Source organism: Myripristis murdjan, chromosome 17 (genome assembly GCF_902150065.1).
Source record: "Myripristis murdjan chromosome 17, fMyrMur1.1, whole genome shotgun sequence".
Classification (NCBI taxonomy): Eukaryota; Metazoa; Chordata; class Actinopteri; order Holocentriformes; family Holocentridae; genus Myripristis; species Myripristis murdjan.
Genome location: NC_043996.1, coordinates 22909888 through 22937623, shown reverse-complemented (window position 1 = coordinate 22937623; position 27736 = coordinate 22909888). Strand labels below are relative to the sequence as shown.

Here is a 27736-nt window from a genome sequence, read left to right as displayed (position 1 = left end):
CTCTTCAATTACCTTCCTTAAATAGAAGGACGAGGACATAAAATTGAAATGACCGTTCAGAGCTTCCCTCTCAGGTCGTGATTTTATGGACCCAGCACTCACCTAATGACGTTGTTTTGAAGTGAGATGCCAAAACACTGACTTTCCCTGTGATGAGCTCGTAGCTGATCTCCTTCAGGAACTCATTGGTTGTCAGCATGCCTTCGGCTAACGCCCGAGCTTGGTACTTTCCTGTATCCAACACATTGGATTAGATTATTGCATCTTCAATGCACACATCTTACACAACTTGGACATGCTAACAGCTATGGCCATGGTCATGCTATATGCAGCACTCACCCAGCACGAGCACACAGAACTCATTGCCACTCATTTTGGAGGTACAGATGATGACCACGTAGGTGGGCAGGCACTGCTGGTGAGGTGGACCCTCACTAAGTGAACGCAGTGACTCACAAATGCCCTCTCCCAAAGAGTTATGGGTCACCAGGACCTGGACGCTGCCCCCAGAGACGCTGGCTTCCAGCCGAGCCAGCCAGGGCAACTGGGACGGGGAGATGGCAGGACCCCCAGGACAGCACAGCATGGCTTTTAACACAATCTGCTCAAACTCCTCCCTCAGAGGAATCTGGTCTGAGCCTGCAGGAGACAACATCAAAGATTAGCACATGACACATCTCTAAACTGGATTTGCCACTGCGGCAATTCACTTGGTGGCTCTGAGGGGAAATTGTGTGAACGTGTACTTGCACTTTACCTAAGCGTGCAAGATACTGTAAGGTGAGGAGGATCATTGTCTCCACGCTGAGCAGCTGGCTGCTGCTGAGGCCCAAGTTCTCTAGAGTTTTCTCCGTCAGCTGGCTGCTCTTATAACAGCTGACCAGCAGGGGGCTCACCACTATATCCCCCACATTCCCGTAGAAATAGGGTAAAGCGCCATGCCCTGCAAAGAAAAAAAGACACAGTAAAAAAAACTGGCACATTTAATACGTTTATGTTACACACTGCAATAAATTTTCATAACGCTGATATCATATGCAAGCATAGTGTATGGGGTAAACCCACATAAACTCACTTCAGTCACCTTTGTGGCTGACATAAATACACCCAAGGTAACAAAGCAAACAAATGTAAGTTATGTGATGACCAGGACCTCAATTTGGGGGCAGGGGTTAGAACTTCCCTAAAAATATAAATTTGTGCTTCTTGGTAATTGTCACCGACTAGAAGTCAGAATTTGCAAGCCATTTCATGTATCACTACAGCACTGTCTATTTACACTCTAAGTTGAATCTTGCTCTCTGCACAAATGCCATCAAATATAATTCTGGTTCAATTTTCATACTTGGTGGTATAAGGTAGTCTTAATTCTGATTCTTTGTCATTGTGGACTGGTGTTTGGAGTCCAGCCGGATGATTCTCCATTTACAGAGTCAGCTAACAGTAATCAGGCAGAAGAAGCTGGAAAAACGCTAGTACCTATGAGGATGACAGGACGAACTCCTGAGGTGTTGAGCAGGTTGTCAGGGATGATGACTGTCTCTCCAGCAGTGATTGGCTGGGGCTGGACGACGCCTGCAACCGGTGGCTGAGGAGCTGACATGGCCAGCACAGAGCCTGGACACAAATAAAGACATGACTTGGCGATACCAGGAGACATCTGCAGTTACACAGCAGCTTCGAACTCAAAGCAAACACTGTGGTTTCAGATTCAGATTCAGATTCTGACATTCACCAGTGTTTTCTTATATGGGATTTAGTCTTAGGGAAGAACGGAATCTACACACACTCAAGAGCACACTCATGCACATTTGAGTGCTGATGTTTGTGCATAACAGCTGGCTGTAGCGGTTTCTTCAATTTCAAAGTTGTATAATATAATAGGATTTAAATTACAATCATATTTATATCATTTATAATATTTTAATACTTGTTTAATAAGTATTTCTCTATATTTCTCTGCCCTATCTCCATGGGGATGCAGGGTGAATCATCCCTAACAACAGAAAATGTCAGAGATCTGGCATCCTCATCTCAGCACAAGAAGGAGGGGGCTTAGAGCACCAACTGCAGCCATCATTGCAGCCTGTGCTCCCAAGCACAGAAGCACAAACAAATGCACACATTTTCATGCAATATGGAGAAACACAAATTCATGCACTAAATGCGGCTAAAAGGAGGTATGGGACAAGAAAGGTCAATTTTCAACACTCAGGCAGAATACATTACAGCTTATATAGCCTAGAGCCATCCTGATGACTGAGAAGGCACATGAGAGCGGCAGAGTTCAGCCTAGGTTTAGGAACTAACCTGGAGAACAAACTATTGGCCGGATGGCTGGCACGGGGACGGCTGTTGGTGGAACAGGCACCATTGAGCTGGGGTGCCAACTCCGATGTCGCTTTTTTGGAGGACCGGAGTTCATGGCAGAGGACACTAAAAAGCAAAAACATACAATATATAAATGTGATCAAAATAGTTGCACATTGCACTTATCCAATATCGTGCATTTATATTTAAGTTGCTTGTTGGCCTAGGAAAAGAGCATGGTTTACCTGGACTGTCTCCTAAGTCAGCGGAGCGATACCCCTGGCCTTGAGGCCCTAAGGAGACCTGGGAGGGACTCAGTAAGGGAGAACGCCCATCGACACCCATGCCATTAGCCGGCCCATTCACCCTCAGAGCTGTGGGCACTGGAAACATACAATCACACATACACATGCACATATGCATACATTAGTGCAAATAACAGCAATGGTTAAGACTAAAATTGTTAGCAGATGAAACCCTGGACTGGTATGTTAGTCTGGAAAAATATTTAATGAGCCAGAAAAAAAAAAAAAAAAAAAAAAAAAAACAGAGACATGCGAAATAACATGAAAAGATAAAAATGTATATATATGAAATGCAACTGGATCAATAAAAAGTGCAAAAATATATTGTATATCATTGTTTTTTTCCAACAGTTTCTGTCTTCAGAGACTGTGCAATAAATAAAAATGAGTCAGTGCTAACACTGAGTTATTGATTTCCTATACATGAATGGCTATTGCCAATGACCCGATGGGGCATTTTCCAATCTCATATTCACTGTGTATGCATTAGACGAGAACATTGATTGGTATGTGTAGCCCTTGCTTGTCAATATCACAACCTTGTAAAGAGGCTAATGGATAGCAAGGCCTTAAAAAGTCATTACAGGATTCTTTCCTTCAGTATTGATCTGTGCATATGTGCAAGTATGCATGTATGCAAGTGTTTTTGCATTTGTGTACATATGTGTGCATTATGCGTGTGCTTGTATGTGTGCATCTAGTAAAGAAGTAGCAGAGGTTAATCTTGCCTCCTTGGCCAGCCACAGCTGCATCTGCATTATGCGAGCCCACGTAAACAAAACGGTAGCTAAGCAACACTTCTCAGCACACAGGCGAGGCCATACAAGTGTCAATGACATCAAGACGAGGGCTTATCAGTATCTTAAACCTTACCAATACCTGTGTCAAGGCCTAAATGCAACCAGGAATATGTGAACGTGACTCACATTTCAATGAGGTGATCATGACAAATCACACCCGCCTTTCATTCTTGTTTAATCTATCTGTGAAGATTACCAATATACCCAAATTAAAAGCACCACAGGGGTGGTAATCAGCCTAGTGCATAACCAGTCGTCTAAATTGGAAAGGTAATGACAAAGCAGATGACTGATAAACCAGTGCCGAGCAACAGGCGTAGTGAAAAAGAGCTTAACCTATTGGCAGAGTCTTGGTCCCTGGTGTGGAGGCCAGGGGTTTGAGGAAACTGCAATCTCTGCTCAGGTCCTGACTGCCAAAAAACACTGAAGAGGCTTGTGTAGTTCTGGTGGGTGGAGAATCTGGAAGGAGAAACAAGAGATGTACATTCAGATTTTAGTGGAAGGGATCAGTTTTGTGCCATTTTTAATTTTAACTAAAAAAAAAAGGAGAAAAACGAGGTCTGCACCAAACAATCTTCAGATTTGGAGAGTATAATTTGTGGGCCAGGGCATCTCTGTAGCTCCACAATAGTTCATTTATAATGGTATGCTGTCACATCTAATCAAAAAATTGCAGCTACTGCGAATTGGATATTGCACTTATCCATATTGCGAGCTAACCACAATTAGGATTCATTGTGCCACCCTACCTCATGATATGATTGTGTTCATTCCAGAGCCAAAAATATTAGTTCTGTCATTGCAAAGTTCAAATCATATACCATTGATGGACAGCTTATTGAAATGGGATGGACAAGTCATTAAATTTACAACAGAATAAAAAGTAGCAAAAACTGTGATACATTTTTCTGCTCCACAATATGTATTGTTACACTTTTGCATTGCAACATATTTCAATAAACAGTCCCATCACTAATCAAAGCACAAGCAATACTTATCAAGTACCACCACTCCTGACTGGTCATTTGGCCACTTTTAGCCCTCATGCAACTATAAAACAAATCACTAATGCTAACAGGCCATCTGTGTCTGCATCCCATGTCCTTTGCACTAGACCATGATGTTCCTTTTGAATACACAGCGCTGGATAAACTGGACCAGTGTCCCATTCCTCTCCCTGAGCGCGTGTGACCTACCTCTTTGGGAGCAGGATGCACCTCAAGGTCGTAGTCAGGAGATAGCAGACAAGAATTATGCCAACAATGAGCCCTGCAGCTCAACTGCCTAACACATTAATGTCTGAGATCACTGTTGACAGGCTCTGAAAGCTTCCTGGTTCAAAACAAATCAATACCATAAGCCTCAGAGCATTTTTTTTTTTTTCAATCAGAGAGGGGACTGGAACGCTCTTGTAGGGCGAGGTCAGTGAGGAACAACATCTCCCGGAAGAGCTGCAGGATCTGTTTAATATTCATATGATACTGGGCACACCCTAAAACTGGCTGGGTGTTTTATTTACCTCAACAAAAAAAGCCTTTAGCCTTTAGGGCCAATAATTATTTCAGCAGGATTTTATAGGGATTGTGCATCTCAACTTTATGCAATTGCCTTTTTAGGCTAGTAACTGAAAATATTCCTGGCAGATGCAACAGATGTCATATACTCTTATTACTGCTTTTAATAATAATAACAAATGAACATCTTGCTCAAATCATCACCAAACACTGTTAATTAATTTACCTATAATGTGATTTAATGCTGGGTAACACTGCAGTTGCCTACCATCAAAACATCAATGCATCAAAATGGAATTAAACAAAAAGTATTGTAACCACAGAGGTAAATCAAAACAAGGCCTTCGTCATATATTGAGTCACAAACAGTTGAAATACTTATAGAAATACAGTTAATGAAGGTAAATTTGAATTTCAGGGCTGTTGTAATATTTTAATGAGATTGTAGGATACAATGATGTATGACTTTAGACTCCTTTTCATACAAACTACACTATTCAGCTGTTGTTTGATCTCCAGCCAATAACTGAGTCCTGCTCTTTGTTTGATTTTTTTAATTTGCTGCTCCAGCCAAACAGCTTTTTTTCAGGTTTTATATTCTTCTAGCAAATACAGTAGATAAATTTACATCAGTTTGTCATTAACTGGATTTATGTGCATTGCAGTAGAGTGGTGTGCAAGTGTAGAAATCATGGTGAAAAATGAAGTGACTGGTGTGAGTCTCACCTGAGAGGGAAAAGGGAGAGGAGCTGTGTCCATTAGTGCCTCCATTTTCCTTACTGCTGAGAGAGGAGGACGAGCTGGGCTTGGAGGTTGACGCACTGCTGGAGAACTGACGGGCTTTACAGTCTGGGAATCAACAAGGGACGTGAAAATGAAATGAAATGAATGATACAGCTAATCAGTGGAATTTCACATTTGCAAAGGAAATAAAAAAACACGGGACTCCAAGATAATGGTGGGAAACTGTTCTGACCTTTCCAGCAGATAAGGGGTCCTTTGCACAGAGCACCTTGAGAATTCTTCACCAGGTAGTATTTTAAGTGCTTCTGCTTCTTGGGCTGCGTGGACAGCTTCAGGTTGATGTGGTTTGAAAACTCAGTAAAGTATCGGAAACCCTTTTCCCCACAGCCCACACAGTTTCCTGAAAACCCTGAAAGTAACAAAATAGAAAGCGAATCAGCATAATTTCCAATCAGAATGACATAACTCTTACCGTACAATGTATGGCTGATAAATTTTGTAGGATGAGGTTTGGCTCCAACCTCAAACTAACCTTAACAACCATGTGTTTTAATAACACCCACCACTCCTGACTGGTCATTTGGTCACTTTTTAGCCTTCATGCAAATATAAAGCATCACTAACGCTAACAGACCATCTGTGTCTGCATCCCATGTCCATTACACAAAAACCAGACCATGGTGTTCCTTTTAGGTAAACAGCACTGGATAACTCATTCCACAAATCTGCATGCACACCACACAAGATAACTAAAACAGTCGATGAAAGCAGCCAAAAGTAATCAACGAAGACGGGTAATAAGATACAACAGGATATCCAATCCATTCTGAAGAACGGATACTGAGGAATGCCATTGCTAACATAAGAGCAGAACATATTAATTTCACTGTGATGATGATAGATATCTTTCTTCCACTTTCATGCCAGACCATGGGGTCAGACTGACCTAAAAGTGCATTTTTCCCATTCTCATCAGGCAAAAAGCGCCTGTCCACAGCACACACTAGGATATGCTCGGGGACACTGGGGGACTTGGCACCGACCAGCTCGAAGCCTGCTGGGACTTCGATTGGCTCTGTTGCTATGGAGACCAGGCGCAGGTCCTTGCCGGCCTGACAGAACCCTGAGAACAGAGAGTTTCAGTCAGAGGAAGAAACAGCCATGATTGTTAAAGGAATACATTTTTTTTGGCAGATTGGCCCAGCAGTCAGCTTACTCATTACATGATCAGAGCATAAACACCGTCATCAATGCTGCCGCCTGTAGATTGTTCACGCCAGTACTCCATGCTAATGCTGTACCATACACTGTGTTCACTGTATGTGACTAGCATTTTCTGAAAGTAATGGGAACATGCTGACACATACACTGTGTTAAAGCTGCACAATGCTAAAAGAATGCTGAAGGCTGTGTGCAGCAAGGATCCTTAAGACTCAGCTGACAAAAGAAAACTCATACATTTTAAAAAAGAAATGTAATCAATGCTGCAATCAATCTGAGGCACTGGTTATTCTGGTGCCTATGTTTTCATCACTATATTTGCATTATATCCCTGTAATATACATCAATGTAAGCTTTCAGAGGACCACGCCTACTGTAGACCTAAAGTCGTAACGAAAGCTTTTGGATATGGTGGGTGTACCGTCCAATGTGCAGCAGCCATCTGGGGCAGGAGCCTGTAGGTAGGGAAGTGGAGGGCTGCTGGTGTCTGAGTCATCGTCCTCCTCCAGCTCCTCCAGATCGTTGGAAGAGTGGCCGTTCAGCAGTTCATGGCCTGGGGGCTCCCCGCCATGGAGCGCCAGTTCTGCCTTCGGCTTCATTTCTGACAGACACATCATATCATTTTTTACACAATATAAAGACAGCTGTACTCTGAAAATGATCAGCAGAACAAAAAAAGATGAAATGATGGTATTACAGAAGCATATTATTTAACTATTGTACCTTACAAGGGAATGTTAGTGAATACAGCTGGACAGATACAAGCATACAAGGATACAAGGAAGTTTATTGGTCATTAGATCTGCTTATATCCAGTGCCACTCATCCTGTTATTTGTATTATTATATTGTTTTATCCTCTATTATCATTTATTTTGTGGCGGCGTCTTTGTGTACTTGTTTTTACTCTTTACGAGTATGTTTGATTTGTTTATTTTTTAAGGGTAAATGGTAACATTTATTTGTTATGCAATTATTATTGTTCTTATTCCAACTCGTCTTCTTATTTTGTTACATTAATCAGTCATGGTTCTCTGACTTCATGGCAACCCACATGACCAAAGACCAAATGGTGATTAGACTGTAAAAGTGCAGTGTTGCTATTTTCCTTCGCGCTGGAATGTGCATACTGAAATAGTATACTGAGACATAATGAACAACCATATTTGTGTTGTAGCCTCATTCCAACAGTTGATTACTTATTTACAATTTGAATTTCTCTGCACATAGAAGGTCAACTGAAAATCAACATGTAGAAATCCCCAAGCATCACACTCCCAGCCTGTCACACCCCAGAGCATTATACCTAATACATATTTAATGCATTAGTATGTGTTCCTAAGATTCACTCGTGAACCTGCAGCTTAAGTGTCAGTGAAGTAATAACTGTGTAAATTATTTACAGATTTCTTTACTGCCTGCTCTGTCTCTTGTTCTTCAAGCCCACTGCAGATATCACATTTTAAAAAGAGACTATGTTTTGTCTTTTCCCACAAGGACTTTGGTGATGAGTCTTTGCAGGTGCAGCCTACTTTCCACATTACCAGGATATTGCTCGGGCTCTAGATAGAGCTGTGTGAAGATGGGCTGTGGATCTCCGCTGTTGGAGCGCAGTGATGCCTCAATAGAGTTATGGAGAGCCTCTTCAAATCGCGCAGACTTCAGCTGCCCGGCGTATGAATTCCCCATTATCTGTGGGAGCAAAAAGAAGAGAAGCATGAACAAAGGCAGACATTCATGGCATTGCTCACAACATTGATTAGCAGCTTATACAACAGTGCAATGGACTTAAAGTACAAAAAACACTCAAACATAGAAGCTATCTCATATATGCACACACACATAAATGCACATATATGCACATCACACACATAAACACACATAAGTGCAATAAGGCTTGGGCATGAGCACCACTGCATTACATCAAATGTTAGGCCAATATAGACCAACTGGCTTTTAATTTATTTTTATTTATTAGTTTATTTTAAAAATTATCTATTGAGACATCTTTAATATAACGGATATGGTGTACATTTCGAACATTACTTCAAAGGCAGTAATACACAGGGCCACATTTTGGGCAATTTCTATGCAACACTGGCTGTGAGGGCAGTTTTAGCATCTTATTATCTTATTATCTTATTGATCATGTGTTGTGCATCCACATTGCCAAAAATACTACTTTGTGTATTGATCAATCAATTAATCAAGTTTATTTGTGGCATGAAATCATATAAAGTACAATCACAGTCATATGTCATCCTGCCATTTCCTTCAATTTATGCATTTAACGGTTTAAAAATGGAGAGGAGTAATAAATATGTGTATGATTGGATGGGAGAGGGGGCAGATGCCACATTTAGGATCATAGTGGCCTGAGGTAGACGCTCTCTGTGATTCCATAATCCTTGTATACATACATATTGTACATATCAGTACTATAGTAGTTATCTATGGGAAACCCTTAACTTCTGCAAGATTTTAACTCAGTTCCATACATGTGTGAAGATACAACAACCTAGGTGTTCCTGACCAATTATTTAACTGTGGCTCCCTTATACAAAAGGTATTGATCTATCAATATGTTCTCTGGTTCTGTTCTCCTCTGTGTTCTCTGAATTCGATCACTTGTGGTGTGGCAGCGACCAAGGAATTTCAAACTATGGAATAAAGTAAAATGACTATGTACTATTGATATTACTGTAATTACCACTGCTGTTTTTGTTATTACTAACGATATCGCCATAAAAATATTTGCACATATGCACTCACATACATGAGTACACACACACACACAAGCACCTGCACACAAACTATTTCTCTATGTCAGCCCAAACATAATGGCCAAGGCCAATGGCCTTTTCCTATTTTTGCCTCTTTCTTCTTCTGTCTGCTCTGTCACTCTGCCTGCCCTGCCCCCGTGCCCCCTCCAACCCCAGTGTCCACTCTGGGACATCTGCCGGGGTCGGCTGTGTGGGCCTGGGGTTGGCTGGCTCTCTGGTGGCAGGTGGCAGCTGGACACAGGGCTACGCATGTGGCCTGGTCACCAGAATGAGAGAAAGAAAGATAATAAGATAGAGTGAGACAGAGAGGGGGCGAGAAAAAAAGTCAAAGGGGGAGAGAGAACACTATCAATGGTGTGAAAGAGCAAAACTGACCAGGACTAAGCTATGCCATGCCATGGTGTTATTACATAGCTGATACAACCAGCATTAAAGTAAACTCCCATCCATCCATTTTTTTCCCCTAAAAACATTGTACTATCCCTGTTTGTCACATTAGACAGTAAACAAAACTACTCAACTCTATGGGATGGGAAGCTGGAAAGCAAGAAAAAATTGATATTTGGCTGGTTTCCTGACACATGATCTTGGCCTGAAATGCCTCCTGTGTTTGTCCTTGGGCTACTTTCGACAGGTGGTGACTAGTGTTATGGTCCAACACTACAGCAGCCAAGTGGAGGCTCAGGTTGAAGGCTTCAGCTGTTTTGGAAAAGCTCAGACTCCTCACCCACCTTTAAGAGCCTGTGCAGCTGTTGAAGTATTTATATAAAAGCAAATCTATCTCGTGTTTTGACTACAGTGAGTTAAATAAGAAACCTAAAAATCAATCATAAGCATGTTCTCAGAACTTTAGTGACAAACTAACTAACTTAAGAACAGCTTGTGCTTGTACTAAAGCACACTGTCTTCTCTTGGCATAAAATGACCCCAAAAAAATTGCATATACCTTTAGCATTTTTTTTTTCATAGTCAATTATAGAATTGCCAAAAATGTAACCAAGAAAAACTATAGAATATTTTGTCTAAACAACATAACACTTTTTTATTCTCTGTTCATCTGCCCTACATACTGACTATCTTCTTCAATAATCAACATGAACTAGATAAACGATGCCTATTGTCTTTGGTCACTGAGAGACCCTGAACCCTTTTATTTTGTCAATAAAGGGCAGGGTGGGAATCAAGTTGGAGCAGCTTTTCTCCTTCCAGGTCTCCCTCTGCCCACGCCTGGACAGGTTCCAGACCCAGTGTTTACATAAGTCCCTTCCTGGGGGGGCAGGAGGAATCTGACCAACTCAGACAAAAGACAAGATTAACAGTGCCTGACTGTGCTGTCAAAGAGATAAGCAGCTTAACAGAACGGAGCTACAGTATTTCTTGCTTAACTGATGGAGGGAAGTGGCGCAACAGAAAAAGACTGAAAGCGGGAGAGACAGAGAAGAAAAAAAGATTGCCTGAGGGTGTTTTAGGGTAGCGGCTGTCTGTTCCATTGCTGAGTCAAATGAGGCTCCGGAGGCCGTTTGGGCTGGCTGGCTGACCCTCAAGCCTCAACGGACAGATTTGTCATTAACCTCACACAAGCCAGAGGTGAACACGGCACATGACCTTTCATCACCTGAACTCCTTGAAACAAAGCAAGAGCGTGGCAGAGGTTGCTTAACGGATGTTTGTGAGGTGTGACTCAGGTGGTTGCGAAGGTCAGTTTTGGAGGCAGGGGGTGACTTCAGGTGAGCCAGTGTGGCTGCATCCTGCTTGACGGATGGTCAAACATAATAAGTGGACTCCTCAAGGCAGAAACACTTTAATGTTCAAAGGGTGCTCATTTAGGTGAATGGTGGCTCTCACACTGCCTCTCAAGCAGTCAGTCATAGGACTCAGTTTTGGCAAGAACCTCACACTGCAATGCTCTACAGAACTGACTGAAAACATATAAACAGAGCTTAAAATACCATCTACTGCATAACAACTGGGTAGACTTATGAAACATACCACATTTTATATAAATCGACAAACTGACTCAATAAATTTAATTCAAAAAGTGCATATGTTTCAAAAGTGCATTTGCAAAACATACTGATACAAGAGGCTGGAAAATCAATACAATATTCTACAAAATGTAATACCCAGCAATATCTTTTTTCTACACCTCTAGTCAGCCAATCAATCAGGCCACATCAAGTCCGTTCCTCAGCTCCTGGGTGGCACCAACAGATTGCATGAATGTGACCCCGGGTCAAAACACGCTAGGCTGAACTTCTGCCCGGTGGATTCCAGATGACTGCAGGGCCGAGAGCTGACTTTCTACTGGATTCCCAGCCTGAGCTGTCTCACAAACACAGATGCGGCATTAACAGTGAGGGATCTTACCTTGTCTGATTGTTCCCAGGCGTGAAGGGACTTGTTCACTTCTGCTACATGCTGGGTCACTACAACTCGGGGGAAACTTTCACCAAATGCATTTCTCTCAGAGCCGCTGCTGCTCTAGACCTGGGGAGGAGCAAGGAGATTTCTGATTAGCAGAGCGTCACTGCCAATTACACAATGAGCACAAATGAAATTGCAAATGAAACATCTTAGACCTGCTAAGAGACACATGATAATTAACGAACAAACCAATACTAGACCTGGGCGATATGGACAAATACTAAATATCTTTGACCAAATACCTTGTGACAATATTGTAGGAGTAACTACTGATGCTTTCATAAGATAGTTACACACAAGAGATTTCTGATAAATAATCCTTAGTAATATGGATATAATGACTAAGCAGGATAAAATTACATAACAGCTACAACAGTCTAATGAGGTCAGAAAATTACATCCCTGTATTGTAATGCAGCCTTTAAAACCAGACACACTTACACCATATCACAAGATTACAATCCCAGACAATATCTAGTCTCATATAATGATATCAATACAGTGTATCAATACAATGCCTAGCCTAAAGGACACTTTTCCTAAGTTGACAATCGTTGATTAATTAAACCTCTTAAACTCTACTTAAAAACTCCTGAAGGGCCACTAGAGGTCCTTGGAACTGACTTTGAGCTATGAGAGAGAACTATCATAACAAATACACAGAAAAAGGCCCAGAGATATTTTTGACATCCTTTTCTTTGGAAAGCATTTCTGCTAACGATAGTCCGCTTCAGACGACTAGAGGTCATTACAGCCCACAAAACATCATTCACAAAATGAATGGGTGCACTTAGGGCTGGAGGGAAAGCCACTCAAACTTTAAAAAGGTGCTGTAACAGATTGTGTCAAACCATGACATATGTATTCAGTATCAGGGGGTCAAAAGGGGGTTATGTGATACCACGGCCCGGGGTATATTTTCATAAAACACACTCGAGTGTTTTAGTTTATGACTGCACTCCCCACACACACGCAGTCACAGCATTCTGAATAGGATCGCTGGTTACTTTGACCCTTTGTCAAAGTATTGTTTGGCCACTCAGGGCCTGATACAACCGAAGCAAAGTTCCCTTCAAAACATTGACTGTCGCAATCTACCCGGTCATCATTTCTGACTGTGTGGTGCTATTCTGTGAGGCTGGTCTGGGGTCCAAGTCCTTCAAATTGCAAATGTCCACAAGTTGGTTCAACTTGCATTTACTGACCAAATTGAAACTTATTTTGTGAATGATTAGCCAGCTTGACAGAGCTAATCAAACCAAAGAGTAAAAACATCAATGGGCCACACAGCTGACAATTTAGAAAATCTATACAGTCCTACCTACTGGGCAACTGACTGGATCACAGCAATTATGTTTTGAGAAAAAAAAATGTTAATAAGAAAACTTCCGCAGCAGTGATCATGTGAAATCTATTGTTTTAGCTCCAATAAGAATATGTTTTTTAATATCAATATATAATCACAAATTATGTAACATCATGTTAGACAGGAGAATCACGTGCCACAATATCCAAAGATGACCGCATCCTTACAATATGATTCTACTGAGGGATAATAAATGAAAGAATTAAATTATTGCACAGTCGTAATCCAGCGCCATGCTACTGTATATTCCACATGGAGATATGAGGAATATGAATCTTAACCAACAACAGTATTAGGCTCTCCTGGTGATCCTTGGAGCAGTCTTGAAATATTTTGATCTTATCTAGTGGTGAAGGGTGGATAACACAGGGGGAGACGCTGATGGCCCCTGAGATGACGATGAAGGAGCCGTAAATCTAGCCACCAGTGCAGGTACGGCCCTGGGTGCTTCACCGGGTCCTGTTTTTCCGGTAATGACATTTGAGGGATCATTTAGGCTGACATCTTGGCTTAGCACTTTACCGAGCGCCAGAGGGGGAATTCAAGGCGATGGCTAAAGACATGCACCTTTCTCACATACCTGAAATGAATACAGCTTTGATGCAAGTACATCCGCACTGAACACACACACGCACACACACACTTAGTCTATGTATACATCACACTTTCCTATAGTGTTATCCAGTGTTGCTGTGGCTACAAAAACTCTATAAAAACGCTATAAAAATTAAATTCATCTGCCCTTCATACTGCCCTACATACTCATTCGCCATTCAGTTTGTGACTTTTCCAAGAAAATATTTTCTTCATGTAACCTGGATAATGTCAAACTAAAAAAAATAATAATTTTCAAATTTTTAATTAGCAAATCAATATGTTTTATTTGTGTGATATTCATTTGCTTTGACAATTAAAACCGCAATTTTAAAGCTTTTCTTTCGATAAAAATCATGGTCCCTTGTTTTCCTATGAATACTTGTCTGAAGTTGTTGATAAACCCAAACATATGTACGTAAGAAATAAAATATAAAATTTGATTAAACACAATGAGGAGTGACAACCGATGACTGTCAGAGAAGTGGGTGAAAATGACACAACTAACTCAAGTTAACCTGCATAAATTTGACATTAATGTGGACTTTTTGCATCACCAACTGGCAATGGTCATGATTTTGCTTAAAATCAAGGTGACCATTATGACCAAACCTCAGGCAGATATCAAGGCATCTATCCTTAAAAAATGTTAGATATTTAACTCCAAGCCCATTGAGCTAACCCTTGCACTAACCCCGCCTTCTGTCTCCTTCTCTCTGTGTGTCTCTCTCTTTCTTCACTCCTCCTTTTGTTTGTCTCTTCATCTGCATAATTACATTACAGTGTTGACAATAGAGGCAGAGAGGCAGGATTAAACTTCCTTCCCGTCTTAACCTGTTTCGAGTGCATTCGGAGTCTTGAAGGGAGCCCTCACTTCAAAGTATTTCTTAAGAAATGTGGGGAAATTATTCCACAGTGTTCATACACTCCACAGAAAAAAGTAAAGAAAATGAAGGATGATGTGAAGATATAGTATAATTTAAAATTAAGTCACTGTTTAAAGTTTAATCCTCTAACCAAAGTGATTAAAATGTGTTAATCTATGATTTACCAAATTCTGTACTTTTAACTACCTGATGACTGAGAGGCTTTCCTTTCACCACAGTCATCCAACTAATAAGTGCAGATAAAATGTTAATACAATAATGATACCGATCTAAATGTCATTGTAATGCTTAAACACAAAAATGCCCCACACCAGTAGTAGAAATGCGAGAAAGCGCTCAGCTCACTTTTAACATTAAAAAGGCTGTTGGTGAGAGAGACACTGCCCATCAGACATCAGAAAGAGGGGTGAGGGGGTGGAAATGTGAAAAAGGACTAACATCTCTCCATGTCCTCTAAATTAGGTGCTAAAAGCCCATCTTATCAATGTTATGCCGGGACAAATGCCACCATGTGACAGAGCAAACACTTTAAAACGTGTCTCCTGTACCTTCCATGACTCCACGACTCAAGCGGTCCCAAGTCCTTCAAAATCCAAATCCAAAAGAGGTAAATCCCACAGAGTCAAGGAATTCACAGGTAGTCCATTTTCAGTGGCATAAATCCTTTGCAAGAGTGAAAAGTTTGGTGATATCCAGGCAGCGTGAGGAGTTGCTCTCTTCCCTGGTATTTCTCAAACCACCTTGATCATGATACTCTATAGAGAAGACTGGGAATCCCACTCTTTCCTGCACCACAGCAGATCGCCTCTCTCTCTCTCTCTCTCTCTCTCTCTCTCTCGCTCTCTCTCTCTCACTCACATGCAAACAAACACACACACACACACACACACACACACACACACACACACACACACACATACACCCACCAACACACACACAAACCCCTCCCCCAAAGTCTTCTATGCCCTCCCCTGTCTTATGCCATTTGCCAAGGAGGGAGGGAATCCACCGGGGGCTCATTCATCTTGGCCCTGCTGACCCCCTGTGGTGACAGATGCTCTTGGAGGACTGAGGAGCTATGGAGGGAAACAAAGAGAGGGCCAGCATCTCCCTGCTGCCACACCGCCACGGCGCACTGCCACGCGTGACCCCCCGCACGCCAATCGTACGCCAATCGCCCTCCAAGACATCCACCGCGGGCACGGAGTGATGCGGAAGCAGAACCGGGCCTCTTGTCTTCCTTAATGGGGGGTGGGGTGTCTTATAATCAAATCTTCGCTCTCATGCTCTTCCTAATTCACTCTCTCTCTCTCTCTCTCTGCCACACCCTTCTTTTTATTGGGGCCAATTCAGAGACAGGAAAATCAGTCCCCAGCAAAACGGGGACTAGAATGTCTGGTCAGCTTGAGCATTTTGTCTTGGTAGCCTTGCCTGGGATTGACCCCTCACTGGGCTTTTTACTCCTGCTGTAAATACCAGGGGCTCATCTGGTCAAAATAAATAAACGGAGATGCACCACAAATCAACAGGCGCTGGCAGATGTTGGGGATTAAATGTCATTATAGCCTAAGTGACATGCCTTATCATTGCGGTGCCAAGTGGAGAGGGAGCAGATTTTCTGGACATCACCAAAAGACTCTGGACTGAAAACATTGCACAGAAAAGTACTTTGGTATGTGTCCTTCACTGCCAAAAAGATTAGATGATATACACATCTACATCTGAGTGAAATGTCAAATTTACTTGAAAAATGTGAGTGATCAAATAAATTTTTCCTCTCGAATTTGTGTCCTCACATGCAATATTCGAAAAATCCTTCCAAAGTTTCAAAAACAGTCTAATATCAATGTTTTTGAAAATAACACACCGTCCCGTAACACAGTCATGCCCACACCTGCCTATCCCATGACTTTGAATGGCAAGCACCTCAAGCCAGCAGACTGCCAAGTCTAACTGCATCTACACAGCCTGGGAATTGCTATGGCTGCAATAGTAAGTTTCCAATGCTAATATCTTATGTTAATCATTTACTGTGGCCTTAACCGTGGAAAAGAGGTTGCTATGTACAAAACAGCTTGCCGAGCCTGTTTTCCTGACAACTAATTAATTTCATTGTTAAGTAAAGTCAGCAAGAATTTGTCAGGTAAATAGCAGGACTGAGTAAACACGCATCTACTTGATGGCAGCGCAGATGCACTCAACACTAACAATGGCAATGGGTTTCTAAGTCTCCCTTTAGTACCAATACTTAACTTCGGACTGATCGATTAAAATAGCAATCATCTCAATTGAGCACAAAAAAAGCAGCATCTGTTTTCAATTTGAAAAAAAAGAAAAAAAGAAAATGTCTGCACAGAAAGCAATAATGGAAAGCAAGTTGGAATTAAAGTTTGTCATTGGTTGTTCAGTTTCTTTAGCAGTAAATACTCTCAGAATCATATTTCACTCAGCCATAAAGCTTTTAGTAAAACATCTCACTTTGCAGGCCCGGGTTTCTTGCTTCACTGATCTGTGAGACTGATGTTCCAGTTCATTACCACAGACACAGTCAACAGTTGTTTTAATCAAGTTGTATACAGCTCTTCTCACCTCCTCTCCAATGGTTATAGTGGGGCACAGGCAGCGTGAGGGACAGCTGTAAACCACCACGCGAGCCAATCAGCCAATCAGGGCCTCCATTAGCCCTTACGGCGCTTTCATGCACTCATTTCTCTCAATCAGCCCCCTTTGTCCAAACATTGGGCTTGAGTTTGACTGTGAAATTTGTCCAGTTAATGTTGTTTTAGACCACACATGGTAGACCTGCTGTATGAGTCTCAAACAGTGCAGTGGATCACATCTGACAGAAAATCTCTGCTTTGTGTGATCTAAATTACTGGAAAGTAAAAACCCCTATTGTTACAAGGTTCAATGGAAGTGAAATCTCTTCGCATTGATCGATCCGCGGCGATATCGGCGCAGCCACAAGTTCAACTTGGGGAAAAGAGCTGTCACCGTGATTTATGTCTAAGCCCCTGACTTTGACACGGCCAGTTTTAAATAGCCCATTTGAAATGGAGATAATGAGTAAACCCAGCAATTTCTTTGGCCTCAAAAGACCCCATGGAAAAAAACAAAAGAGCCCGGATTGAATGCTTGCCCGCCCCCGAGCCCATCCTTCACCGCTGCATTGAGCTGCTGCTAAAGGACCTGACAAAGGGGAAGTATCCCTGCCACCGCCACCTGAGGAAAGACGAGTCACGTGACAGGTTGGGGGGTTCTGGGAGATCTTGAGCAGGGGGTCTCAGATTTTGCAGAGGGACTGTGGAGCCAGTGGGGGGGGGCAGCTTCCCCTTAGTCTTAAGATTCCCAGAGGAGTGCTACTGCTTTGTCTTAGTTGGCTCAACAGCTGACCAACACCGTGGAACAGCTTGGAGTTAAATACAGGACCGCAGTAGACATGGTGCACTCGACTATCTAAACTTGTCATTGCCACTCATTTAATATGGATTAATTTAAATAATGTACATATCTACCCTCTGACATGACAGGCAGCCATTCACAACACGACAAGGTCGAGAGCTTTAATAATTTAGGAAGGTGAAGGCCCTCTGTAAATGAGACCCACACGGTCAATTGACATATCTGAGAGATGAGGGATGAGTATCAGGTGGGGAGGAAGTACAAGGGACCGAGGTGCCAATTAACACGTCTGACACTTATAATAGGAAAAACCATCCCGTAGCTAAACTGTCAAGAACGAAAATGAGAGACAGAACAACAACAGCCACCATGTGAAAATTCCCGCAACAGATTTCACCCGCTTCATGTTGGCTAGCTGACGCTGAGGGTGTGAGGACTCGCACTGTCAATTACTATCCGGGTGGCAGTCCACTGCTCTAATTTCCTTATAAAAGCCCCACAGCCTTCTCCAAACCCCACCTCTGGACTACCTGCTGGGCCCTGAAGTGCAAATCGCTGCTAGTGAGGATAGCAGATGAGCTGAGGTCATTCATGCCTTTCTAGTGGGCCAAACAAACAAAAGGCAAACATTCCAGCTGAATGCCATTGCTGAAGTCGGCAGCAACCGGGAAAAAGAGAGAGAGAGAAGGAGCGAGAACAAGGCTCAGTGGAGATAATAGCCCGAGGGTGTATGTGTGTGTGTGTGTGTGTGTGTGTGCATGTGTGTGTGTGTGTGTGTGTGTTGTTGGAGATTATCTGCGGAACTATTAAGGGGGGTGAACCAGGGTTTAAGGCCCGGTGTGACCAGGGGGAGCGGGGGCAGGGTCCGGGGGCTGAGGGCTGGGGAGGGGCGGACAAAAGGAGCATTTGGGCAGATGAAGAAGTCATCATCATTAAGCCACTGGAAGTTTACTGTCCAGTTATAAAACTCATTTCAAAATTAGGGGCCAGGGGGTACGTGTGAAAGGGCAGCAGGGCTGGGAAGGCCTACGAGGGGCTGGAGGGTGGTGTAGCAGCTTGCTGAGGGACTGTAGAGCTAATTCATTAGGGGGACAAGCAGCCTTTGTGTTAACACCAGGTTGATTGGAGTGGTGACCTTGCCACACACTCTGGCCCAGTGGATGAGTTTAAGGGCAAGTCATTTAACCTTAAACTAAATCTCAGCCACAGACAAAGGCCGGCATCATTTATTAGCGAAGGCAGCTGATGTTTGTTGCAGCACAAACAGAAAAATCTAAAGACAACAAGCCCGCTGAAGAACTAGCCGGTTTCTGGAGAATACTGTAGCTGCTTGTCGTTTGTTTACAGGAACAGTATTTCAATGTGTTACTAAAATGAAAAAAATAATTGTATCATATTATTCACTGACAATACTGAATAAGAGGTTAAGTGTGAGCATGTTTCATATGTAAAGTTCTCATGCCAAATCACTCATCTGGATCCATGCACAAATTTATACTTATGCTGATGGTATTATTTGCATTTTTTAAAAAAGATGCACAGTCAGATCCTGACATGGATACAACAGTTTGTTTGTGTCTCATTAAAGAAAACCGCAGACAAATATTGTTACTCTTAAATTACATTTTACATATTCTACCTCATGCTTGCCAAAATATTTGATAAAGTTTAGCTGAACAAAACTGAACATTGTCTACAAAGAAATGTAACATTTAGGTCCTTGGGCGATGTGTCTTCTCCATGTGTTAATAATCACGTTAACAGAGTCACTCTTCAACTATTATTATGCCTTTTTAAAATTCATCACAAACAACTTTTTGCAAGGCTAAAAGGGTTTGTTGAATCTTGACAGTGTTGCCTCTGCTATAAATCCTCACCACATTTTATACATCTGACTGAGTGTTAGGAGCACAAATAGCACCCAATCTTCCTCCTATCTTCTCTTTCCAAAATGTCGGTTCTGTGATAGTGTGAACAGGGAACAGAAAGATCTGCTCTCTTGGCTTTCATCCCTGATAAAATAAATGAATGAAAGTGAAGGATGAGTGACAGTTTACAATGCCGTTCATGACTGTGTAATAAAATGGAAGGCCAGTAAGTGAACCCAATCTGCATTTTACGACACTGCCGGGTTGAACGCCAGTTCACCTCGGTCTGAACAACAGAGCGGGACACAGGACTCTAATGCATTTATGGACTTATTCAAGGCAGCCATATTGAATAAGACAACAATGAGTTCTATGTCATACTGTAAATCTGTCATGGGCAGTGGTCAAACAACGGTCAATGGTAAAGGGCAAACTGAGGGAAAGGAGGAGGTCATTTAAATGAAAACATTCCTTGAGTGTCAAGAGTAACTGCAAGATTTTAACCAATGGAAATCCTCTCTCTATCTGTGGATTTATATTTTTACACAGAAGCTGAAATGGACTTTGGCCTTTCACTTCTATTTGATTAAAAGTTTGACCTGCAGCTCATAGTGAGTTACCTGTGCAGCAGATGAGCAGAGGCCCAGAGTAATAGTAACCGCATGCATAAGTAATATTCATTATACACATGAAAGTTTTGATCAATGATGATATTCATGGACATGTATAAACAATATTTTAGAGGAAGAATTTAGAATTACATGAAATAAAATGCACATATTATAGAAACATATTTTGTTTCTCAACTAAGCCTAAGCTGAAAGAATCATTAAAATTTAGATATAGATGTAAATGTTAATAAAAATGTATATTCATGCTTAGTATATGTTAATAAAATCACTTATTTTTCTGTTCACTAATTTCCTTATTCTATCTCCTGTATATTAGAGGGGCATTAAGCTAATAATCTTTCCTACAAGCACCACCACAGCTCCTTTTAACATCTGGTCAACACCTAATGGCTCATCCCTGACTGGATCTTTGATGATGGTTGACCAGGCCTTGTCCCGGCCATAAATTGTTGTTTAGACAGCCCTGTTTGTTATGGGGTGTAAAAGGGGAGTCATGGATCACGTTGAGAGGGCTAGCACTATCAAAACATCGGCTCTTATCAGATGACAGGAGAAGCAAGGGGTCGGGTTCCGCTTCCGGGCGCTGGCCTGCGCTGCACTCTGCCCTTCCTGCACATCGAATGACGGTCAAAGCGAGGTGGTACTATGCACTTTGAGAAATCATCACTGCCTCAGGACGTCTGTCAGTAGTCTGACATTTAATACACCAAAATATCTCACACCCCAATGATTTAGCACTACAAGAAAAATCACAGTCAAAGCATCCATAGTTTTCATCAGAGGACCTTGTCTAATCAGAGGCTCAACAATATCATAAAATAATGCACTCTGTTATTTTGACAGATATTGTGATTGATCCACAATTTTTTCACTGAAAAATGATGATGTGATTTTGTCCTGAGGTCTAAACCAACCAAACATGTTTTCTTACATTTGCATTCATTTATAATGGTATTCTGTCACACATTTTATCTTTTATCTTTATCAACAAATTGCAGCCCCTGTGATATGTGGCACTTAGCTGTTTTTAGATGTTTTGTAATATTTTGTGTAATTGATCAGCTGTAGTCTACATATTTTGGCTGCTGCAAATTACAGTGGTGATCAGCTGTTCCACGTTTCAAACTGCAAATGCAGAAATGTACACAAAAGGCACCGATTCAAAAGACAGGCAATCCAAGCCATCCCTCTAAGATTTCAGCAGCAGACACACTAACTCAATTGAGCCATGCAGCAGTGCTGAGCGCATGTGGAGAAGACAGAAGAAAGAGGTCTCTTGTGTTTATCAGGCAGCCACAGAGAGAAGCCACCTTTCACAATAGGACCTCTCCTTTCTTTTCCTCCTTGAAAAAAGTTTGAGAGCCACCTTGAATCCATTTGAGTGACACCATGACAAAGGGGATCCTGAATGTCCCGAGGAAGGAGCCCCCTCTCCTGCCCTCTAGACTTCCTTACTGGGCGATCAGCTGTATCCATCATGCCTCTCTTCCTGACCCCAGGCGGCACTGCTGCATCAGCAGCACCCCACCCCCGTCTCCCCAACCCCCGTCATCCCCTCACCACATCTCCTTTACCAGCCGATTAATACACACCAGGTTGCCCCCGGTGACAGAACCCACACTTAAATCCCATCAGTCCACCTTAGTCCAGCAAGAGCCACAGCAGCAGCAGGACTCTTTTTGTCTTAATGGGACAAAGGGAGCAGGGCTATCCTTTGTTGGGGGCTTGACCCCACACACAAACCTTGCTGATGTGAAAAAGTGACAGTAAACCTATTCAGGCCTGATGCCTCTTCGTCCTGCACTGATCCCTCTGAGAGATGGGATATTTTCCTGACCGACAGATGTGCCAGTTTAAGCAAGACTCCTTGGATGTTGCGGTGAGGCAGATAAAAATGGTGGTGAAAAAGTTGCCTAGTTGCCAAGTGGGATGATGACACCAAAAGAAACTTCAAATGTCTTCCTTCTGTCTTTTCAGCCATTGTTCCCTGCTTTATTCTATGTGGCGGAGTTGATGGATCAGGAGTCCATTTGAGATTGAATTTATTTAAATGTTTCTATTCATCAAAGAGCTGATCCTTAACAACAATACATCTAAAATGCACAGCAGAGCCAAGCACAAAACTCTAAGCCAACTCAGCTAAGCAACACATCTGTTCAAGCCAAAGAAACACGCCATAACCAGGGGATGGTGTTGGAGAGGACCTCACAATGTAAAAATTATCAAAAATGATCACATAATTAATAGTTATCACATATTTGTCTCACAATATATTGCAGCACACTACAGAACCGACTGAAAATGTTTAACAGAGCTTAAAACACAACCTCCTGCTTAGTATGTGCGTAGGCAAATAAAATATACAACATAATATATGATGGGGAAACAAACTGGTTCAAAGCAAGTTATTTCACACAATGTATTTCAAAATGTAATATTTCAAAATTTATATTTTTACTTTTTTCACTTTTGGCATGGGGGGTGGCTGGTAAGATTTCATCATACAATGTAACTATCTGTTTTACGGTACATATGACAATAATACTCTTAAATCTTGAATCTCTTGAATCTTCATATGAAAATGAAGTGCATAAACAATACATACAGAAACAAGAAGATAGAGAATCATTATGGTATTGCGAAAAATGGCTGTTGATGATGATGTTATATTCAGCTGTATTTGCATAGCAATAACCAAAACACAGCTCTGATGCATCACTGTAATGAAGGGTGTGTGAGTGCAGCTGTAACAGTTCTCAACTTGGCCCTGGAGCGCTTATCATCTGGGGCAAGATGAGCAAGGGAGACTCATCCTCTCCTCTTCACCAGTAAATATTTGTGCTGGCATTTTGCTCTGTCTTATCAAAACATGTAGCCAGGCCTGTAGCTGTTCTTTGTAAGCCTGATTTCCTCGGATGATTGTATTTTTGAGTAGAAAATGTAATAGTCCACAGGGAGGGGGAGAACAAGACAGAGAGAGAGAGACCGACAGAGCTCTCCGCTGCTAGACAGGAACGCTGAATCCTAGCAGCGGCAGAGGGCTGGCTGCTGGGTCCAGGTCACCGTGGCCTTGGACAATCTGTGACAGCCTATGGAAAAGCCCTCAAACAGAGACAGCCCTCTCCCCCACAGAACCTGGCAGCATCAATGCACTGTGACCTTGTGTTTCAATATGAAGGCAGAGATAGAGCGAGAGGGTGAATGACCTGTTTGAAATGGTGTTTGTGTATGTGCGTGTTTGGACTTAGGACAGTGCATATACTGGATTACAGGCAACAACGCTGCTGCAGTCCTACGGGAAATCTTCCGGCTAAAATCCTCAGTGCTGTTAGGAAGATGTCCTGCCTCACCAGACCAACACGGCTAAACAAATTTCCCATATTAAACACCACAATTAACCAAAAACTGTAACCTATAAGGGAGAGCTGTAATAAATAAATCACAATAAAAAAACTCATCAACAGTGCGGCTGAGTCAGCTGATATTATTTGTGTGCCAAAAATTAGAGACTAACTGGCATTAACCTTCTTAACTCTGCACGGGTGAATTTGTCATTGCTGCATGGTCGAGTTGTTTTGTGCAAACTGATTTTATTTTAAATGCTAGTGGAGATCCTGAGGTTTCTAAAGACACCCAATATGTCCTATTGCATGGAAATGTGGATAAAATGATGCACAAGACCTCTACTTATTTTCTATTTGCTGTAATGGTGCAGCCATAACAATGTCATCTTGGGTTTGGCCTGGGAGTATTTCACTCAACTCTTACTGTGATGTAACTTCAATAAAGCGTTGGAACCGGATGCCACTTCATCCTGCACTGATTCCCCCAGAGTTTTAAGGGGTTAAGCTGTTGTTGTGTAATAACTTTTAATTGGTGATCTTACTTCCGTATGGCAGGGAGCATAAAAACATGGGCTCCACATCCTTTCATTGCACAACCCTGGTTCTCACACACACTCTTTGTGGGCCACGTAATGAAACACAGAGAGACCCTGAAAGCTTCTGCAAATGTTTACCAGGCTTGTCGCAGGTACTATACAGTAGATTACAAGCATAACAAACAAGAAATAATGACAGACGACAAACAGGATGAACATTTGAGTTAAATGGATGTAATAAATGTTACACTGATACGATCAGACTGTCTAAAACAAGCCACAATCTAAAAATATATTTATGACCTAATGCTTTCATGACTGAAACTAACTGACATGTTAATACATTTAAAAAATCCCACTGTGATGAATGGTTCAAACAGTGATTATCTCCACAGAAAGCCTGCAGCTCGTAGCAAAAGTCCAAAACAAGCTGATTCATTCACCGTGAACTTTCTCTCAGACTGCTGTGCTGTGGTGCAGCCAGTGGCACGGCACACACAGTGCTCTTTAAAAAGAATTAGTAAGCTGCAGGCAGTAATTTCTGGCTGCAGGTTCTGTTCCACTGCGCCTGGCATCGCTGTGCAGGGGAAATAAAGCAGAACAGACTGTGAGAACACACTGTTCCACAACAGTACCATGTGAGAGGGAACTCTCAGCTGGATGCTCTCCCGATTTCTACAGTCAGGATGAGAATACATTATTGTTAAGTGCTCTTCAAGAAGCCCCGACACCACACTTTGCAGCTCAGGAGCCCGCATCAGTGAAATGGAGCCCACAGAATCCACCAGATTGATCTAAAAGGTGGGGAGGGGGGTGGGCAGCGGAGACATGAGGTCAGCGCTCACTGCTGTGATCCCACTGCGATATGCTACGGGATGCAATGCCTCAGGTGTCAGGGTTACGAACCTCATTTGTTTATTACTGCTGATAATGAAAAAGAGCTCAGCCCAGGGAACAAAAGACTGAAATTCCTGATTCATCCTTCACCTTGACATGCCATCACTCCCCCACGTAAACACACTCACACACATGCACGCACGCTTAATGGCAACCCTTTGACTTGGCTCCGGACACGCTTCCTGACGAACAGCTTGGGGGCATGTCCAGATAAGTTCCATTCATTTCTGCCAGAGAGCTATTTCAGCTTTGATGTGATCTAGTGCGAGGGAGGGAGAGAGAAGAGGGCTGTGGAAGGCTATGGGAGGAGATGGGTAAAGGGCAGCGGAGGCAGAAAGCTGGACTTTTGCTTTACAAACTGCAAAAAATATCCATTTTAAGAAGTCGTTTAGTCAGTATGCATTCAGTCTTCAAATCTTTTTTTCCCTTAGAACAAGTAAACAAAAATCTTCCCGTGGGATTAGGTTAATCCCTCTAGTATAAATATTTCGAAACAGAAATAATAATAAGGCAGAATAAAGTTTTTGTATAGTTTTAGTAAGGTTTTAGTATCAAGAAAATGACACGTGATTTAAGGAAATTCTGGAAACAAGTTCAAATGCATTAGAGCCAAGGATTATCTCATTCCACTGGCAGTTTTTTTTTAACCCTTGTTTTGAGAAAAAACAAGATTGTATGACCCAATATGAAACCTAATGACTTGTTTAAGCTGAAGATTTTTTTGCAAAGTTGATTTCAGCTATGCTTTTGCGCTCTCTAATTGTGCTTTGCAGGGCGGCTTGCTAATAAAGACTGTTATTATTGATAAGTTATAGATTGTGGAGGTGAGGTGGGTGAAGGTTAAGATAAGAACCTGTCCTGTTTGCCAAAGTTTTAGATAACTAACATTACAACAGGAAGAGCCATCTATAAGGGCCATGTTCCACACATGCATAAATGCACACTCACACACTCACTCACACACACACACACACACACACACACACACACAAACATTCCACACCCACAGCCTCCCTCACAACAAAGCAGAGCAGGATGTTCGGGCCAGTCTTTTGGATGCACTCCTACGTACTCCATGTCCTAGCTTTCTGACTGTAAGTTCCTTTCATCCATCATTACAAGCCAAGTTCCAGTGCTGTGAGAAAAAAAAAACTCTTTTAGCTGCAAGGAATTTTGGTCCACAGAGACTTTCCCCTTCCCCTTCACTCCTAAGCAGGTCGTAAACACCAGGGCGTGAAGTAGACTCACACCAAACAGCACAACTTCATGGTCAGATATTTAGAGAAGGCTGGTATGTCCTAACAAATCTGTCAGCTGAACTCATACAAACCCTGTTATCAGAGTTATACAGAGAAATAAAATGAGGATGAATGAGTCCTTGGGGAGAATATGCAACAGCATTAAAACTGAATTTGAGGGGGGAAAAAATAATTTATATAACCCAAGGTTGTAAATATAGTCTTGATCACATCCAGAAAGGAAGCTTACTTACTATTTAAAATACAGCTATTGTGCTGGTAAGTAAAATTAAGATTTGCAAACATCTGCAAATGGCGCCGTTGGTTCATTATTGTTCAATATGTGGCTCTAACTCAGCAGTGCTCATTAATCTGATAATAGACATATTAGCAAATGTAAAGACATACTAGTTCCTCTTCATGCAGGTGAAACTAAGAAATAACAGCTGATGGTGGAGGGCTTTGCAGAGCAAGCCCCACCTCCACCAGAGGGATCAATGCACATAAATGGAAGAGGTCACAGACCTTTGACATCTCCTTTCAGCCGGGGGAGGGGCTCGGGCCTTTGTGAGATTGGCTTTAATGATCCAATTGTCAACTGTGTCATACACCTTCATACAGTAGATACAGTTTGGCTCACATTGCGCTCCACCCATGTGCACGCGGCTCCACCCTTCTACCTGTTTACTAAACCGCTCAGTCAAACATCTGAGGCTCAGATGAATGCTGTTCTACTGTATCTCACCGGCTGCCCGCATGCAGCTGCCTTGTTTCTTTCCTCATCACTCCCACATCTGTTTTAGCCTCTTTTCCTTGACTCTTCCCCTCCCCAAACTTCCATACTCATGCCTCTCTCTCTCAGCCTTATCTAT

General features: G+C 42.2%; 1 protein-coding gene across 3 annotated transcripts in view; it reads right to left on the bottom strand.

The window, feature by feature from the left end:
* The window catches only part of greb1l (GREB1 like retinoic acid receptor coactivator), a 49593-nt gene that overhangs the window by 17272 nt on the left and 4585 nt on the right, over positions 1-27736 (bottom strand). For 2 of the 3 annotated variants that reach the window (XM_030075033.1, XM_030075035.1), the window contains exons 2-14: positions 12044-12163; positions 8438-8585; positions 7316-7495; positions 6620-6796; positions 5906-6082; positions 5656-5778; positions 3752-3874; positions 2556-2693; positions 2311-2436; positions 1480-1617; positions 758-943; positions 340-639; positions 103-231 (exon numbers count right to left, since the gene is read on the bottom strand). In XM_030075033.1, the coding sequence (XP_029930893.1) occupies positions 103-231; positions 340-639; positions 758-943; positions 1480-1617; positions 2311-2436; positions 2556-2693; positions 3752-3874; positions 5656-5778; positions 5906-6082; positions 6620-6796; positions 7316-7495; positions 8438-8582 (1942 nt within the window). In that variant the 5' untranslated portion in view covers positions 8583-8585; positions 12044-12163. Of the gene's footprint in view, positions 1-102; positions 232-339; positions 640-757; positions 944-1479; positions 1618-2310; positions 2437-2555; positions 2694-3751; positions 3875-5655; positions 5779-5905; positions 6083-6619; positions 6797-7315; positions 7496-8437; positions 8586-12043; positions 12164-15495; positions 15633-27736 lie in introns of those variants that run through there. The other variant, XM_030075034.1, reaches the window with a different exon arrangement.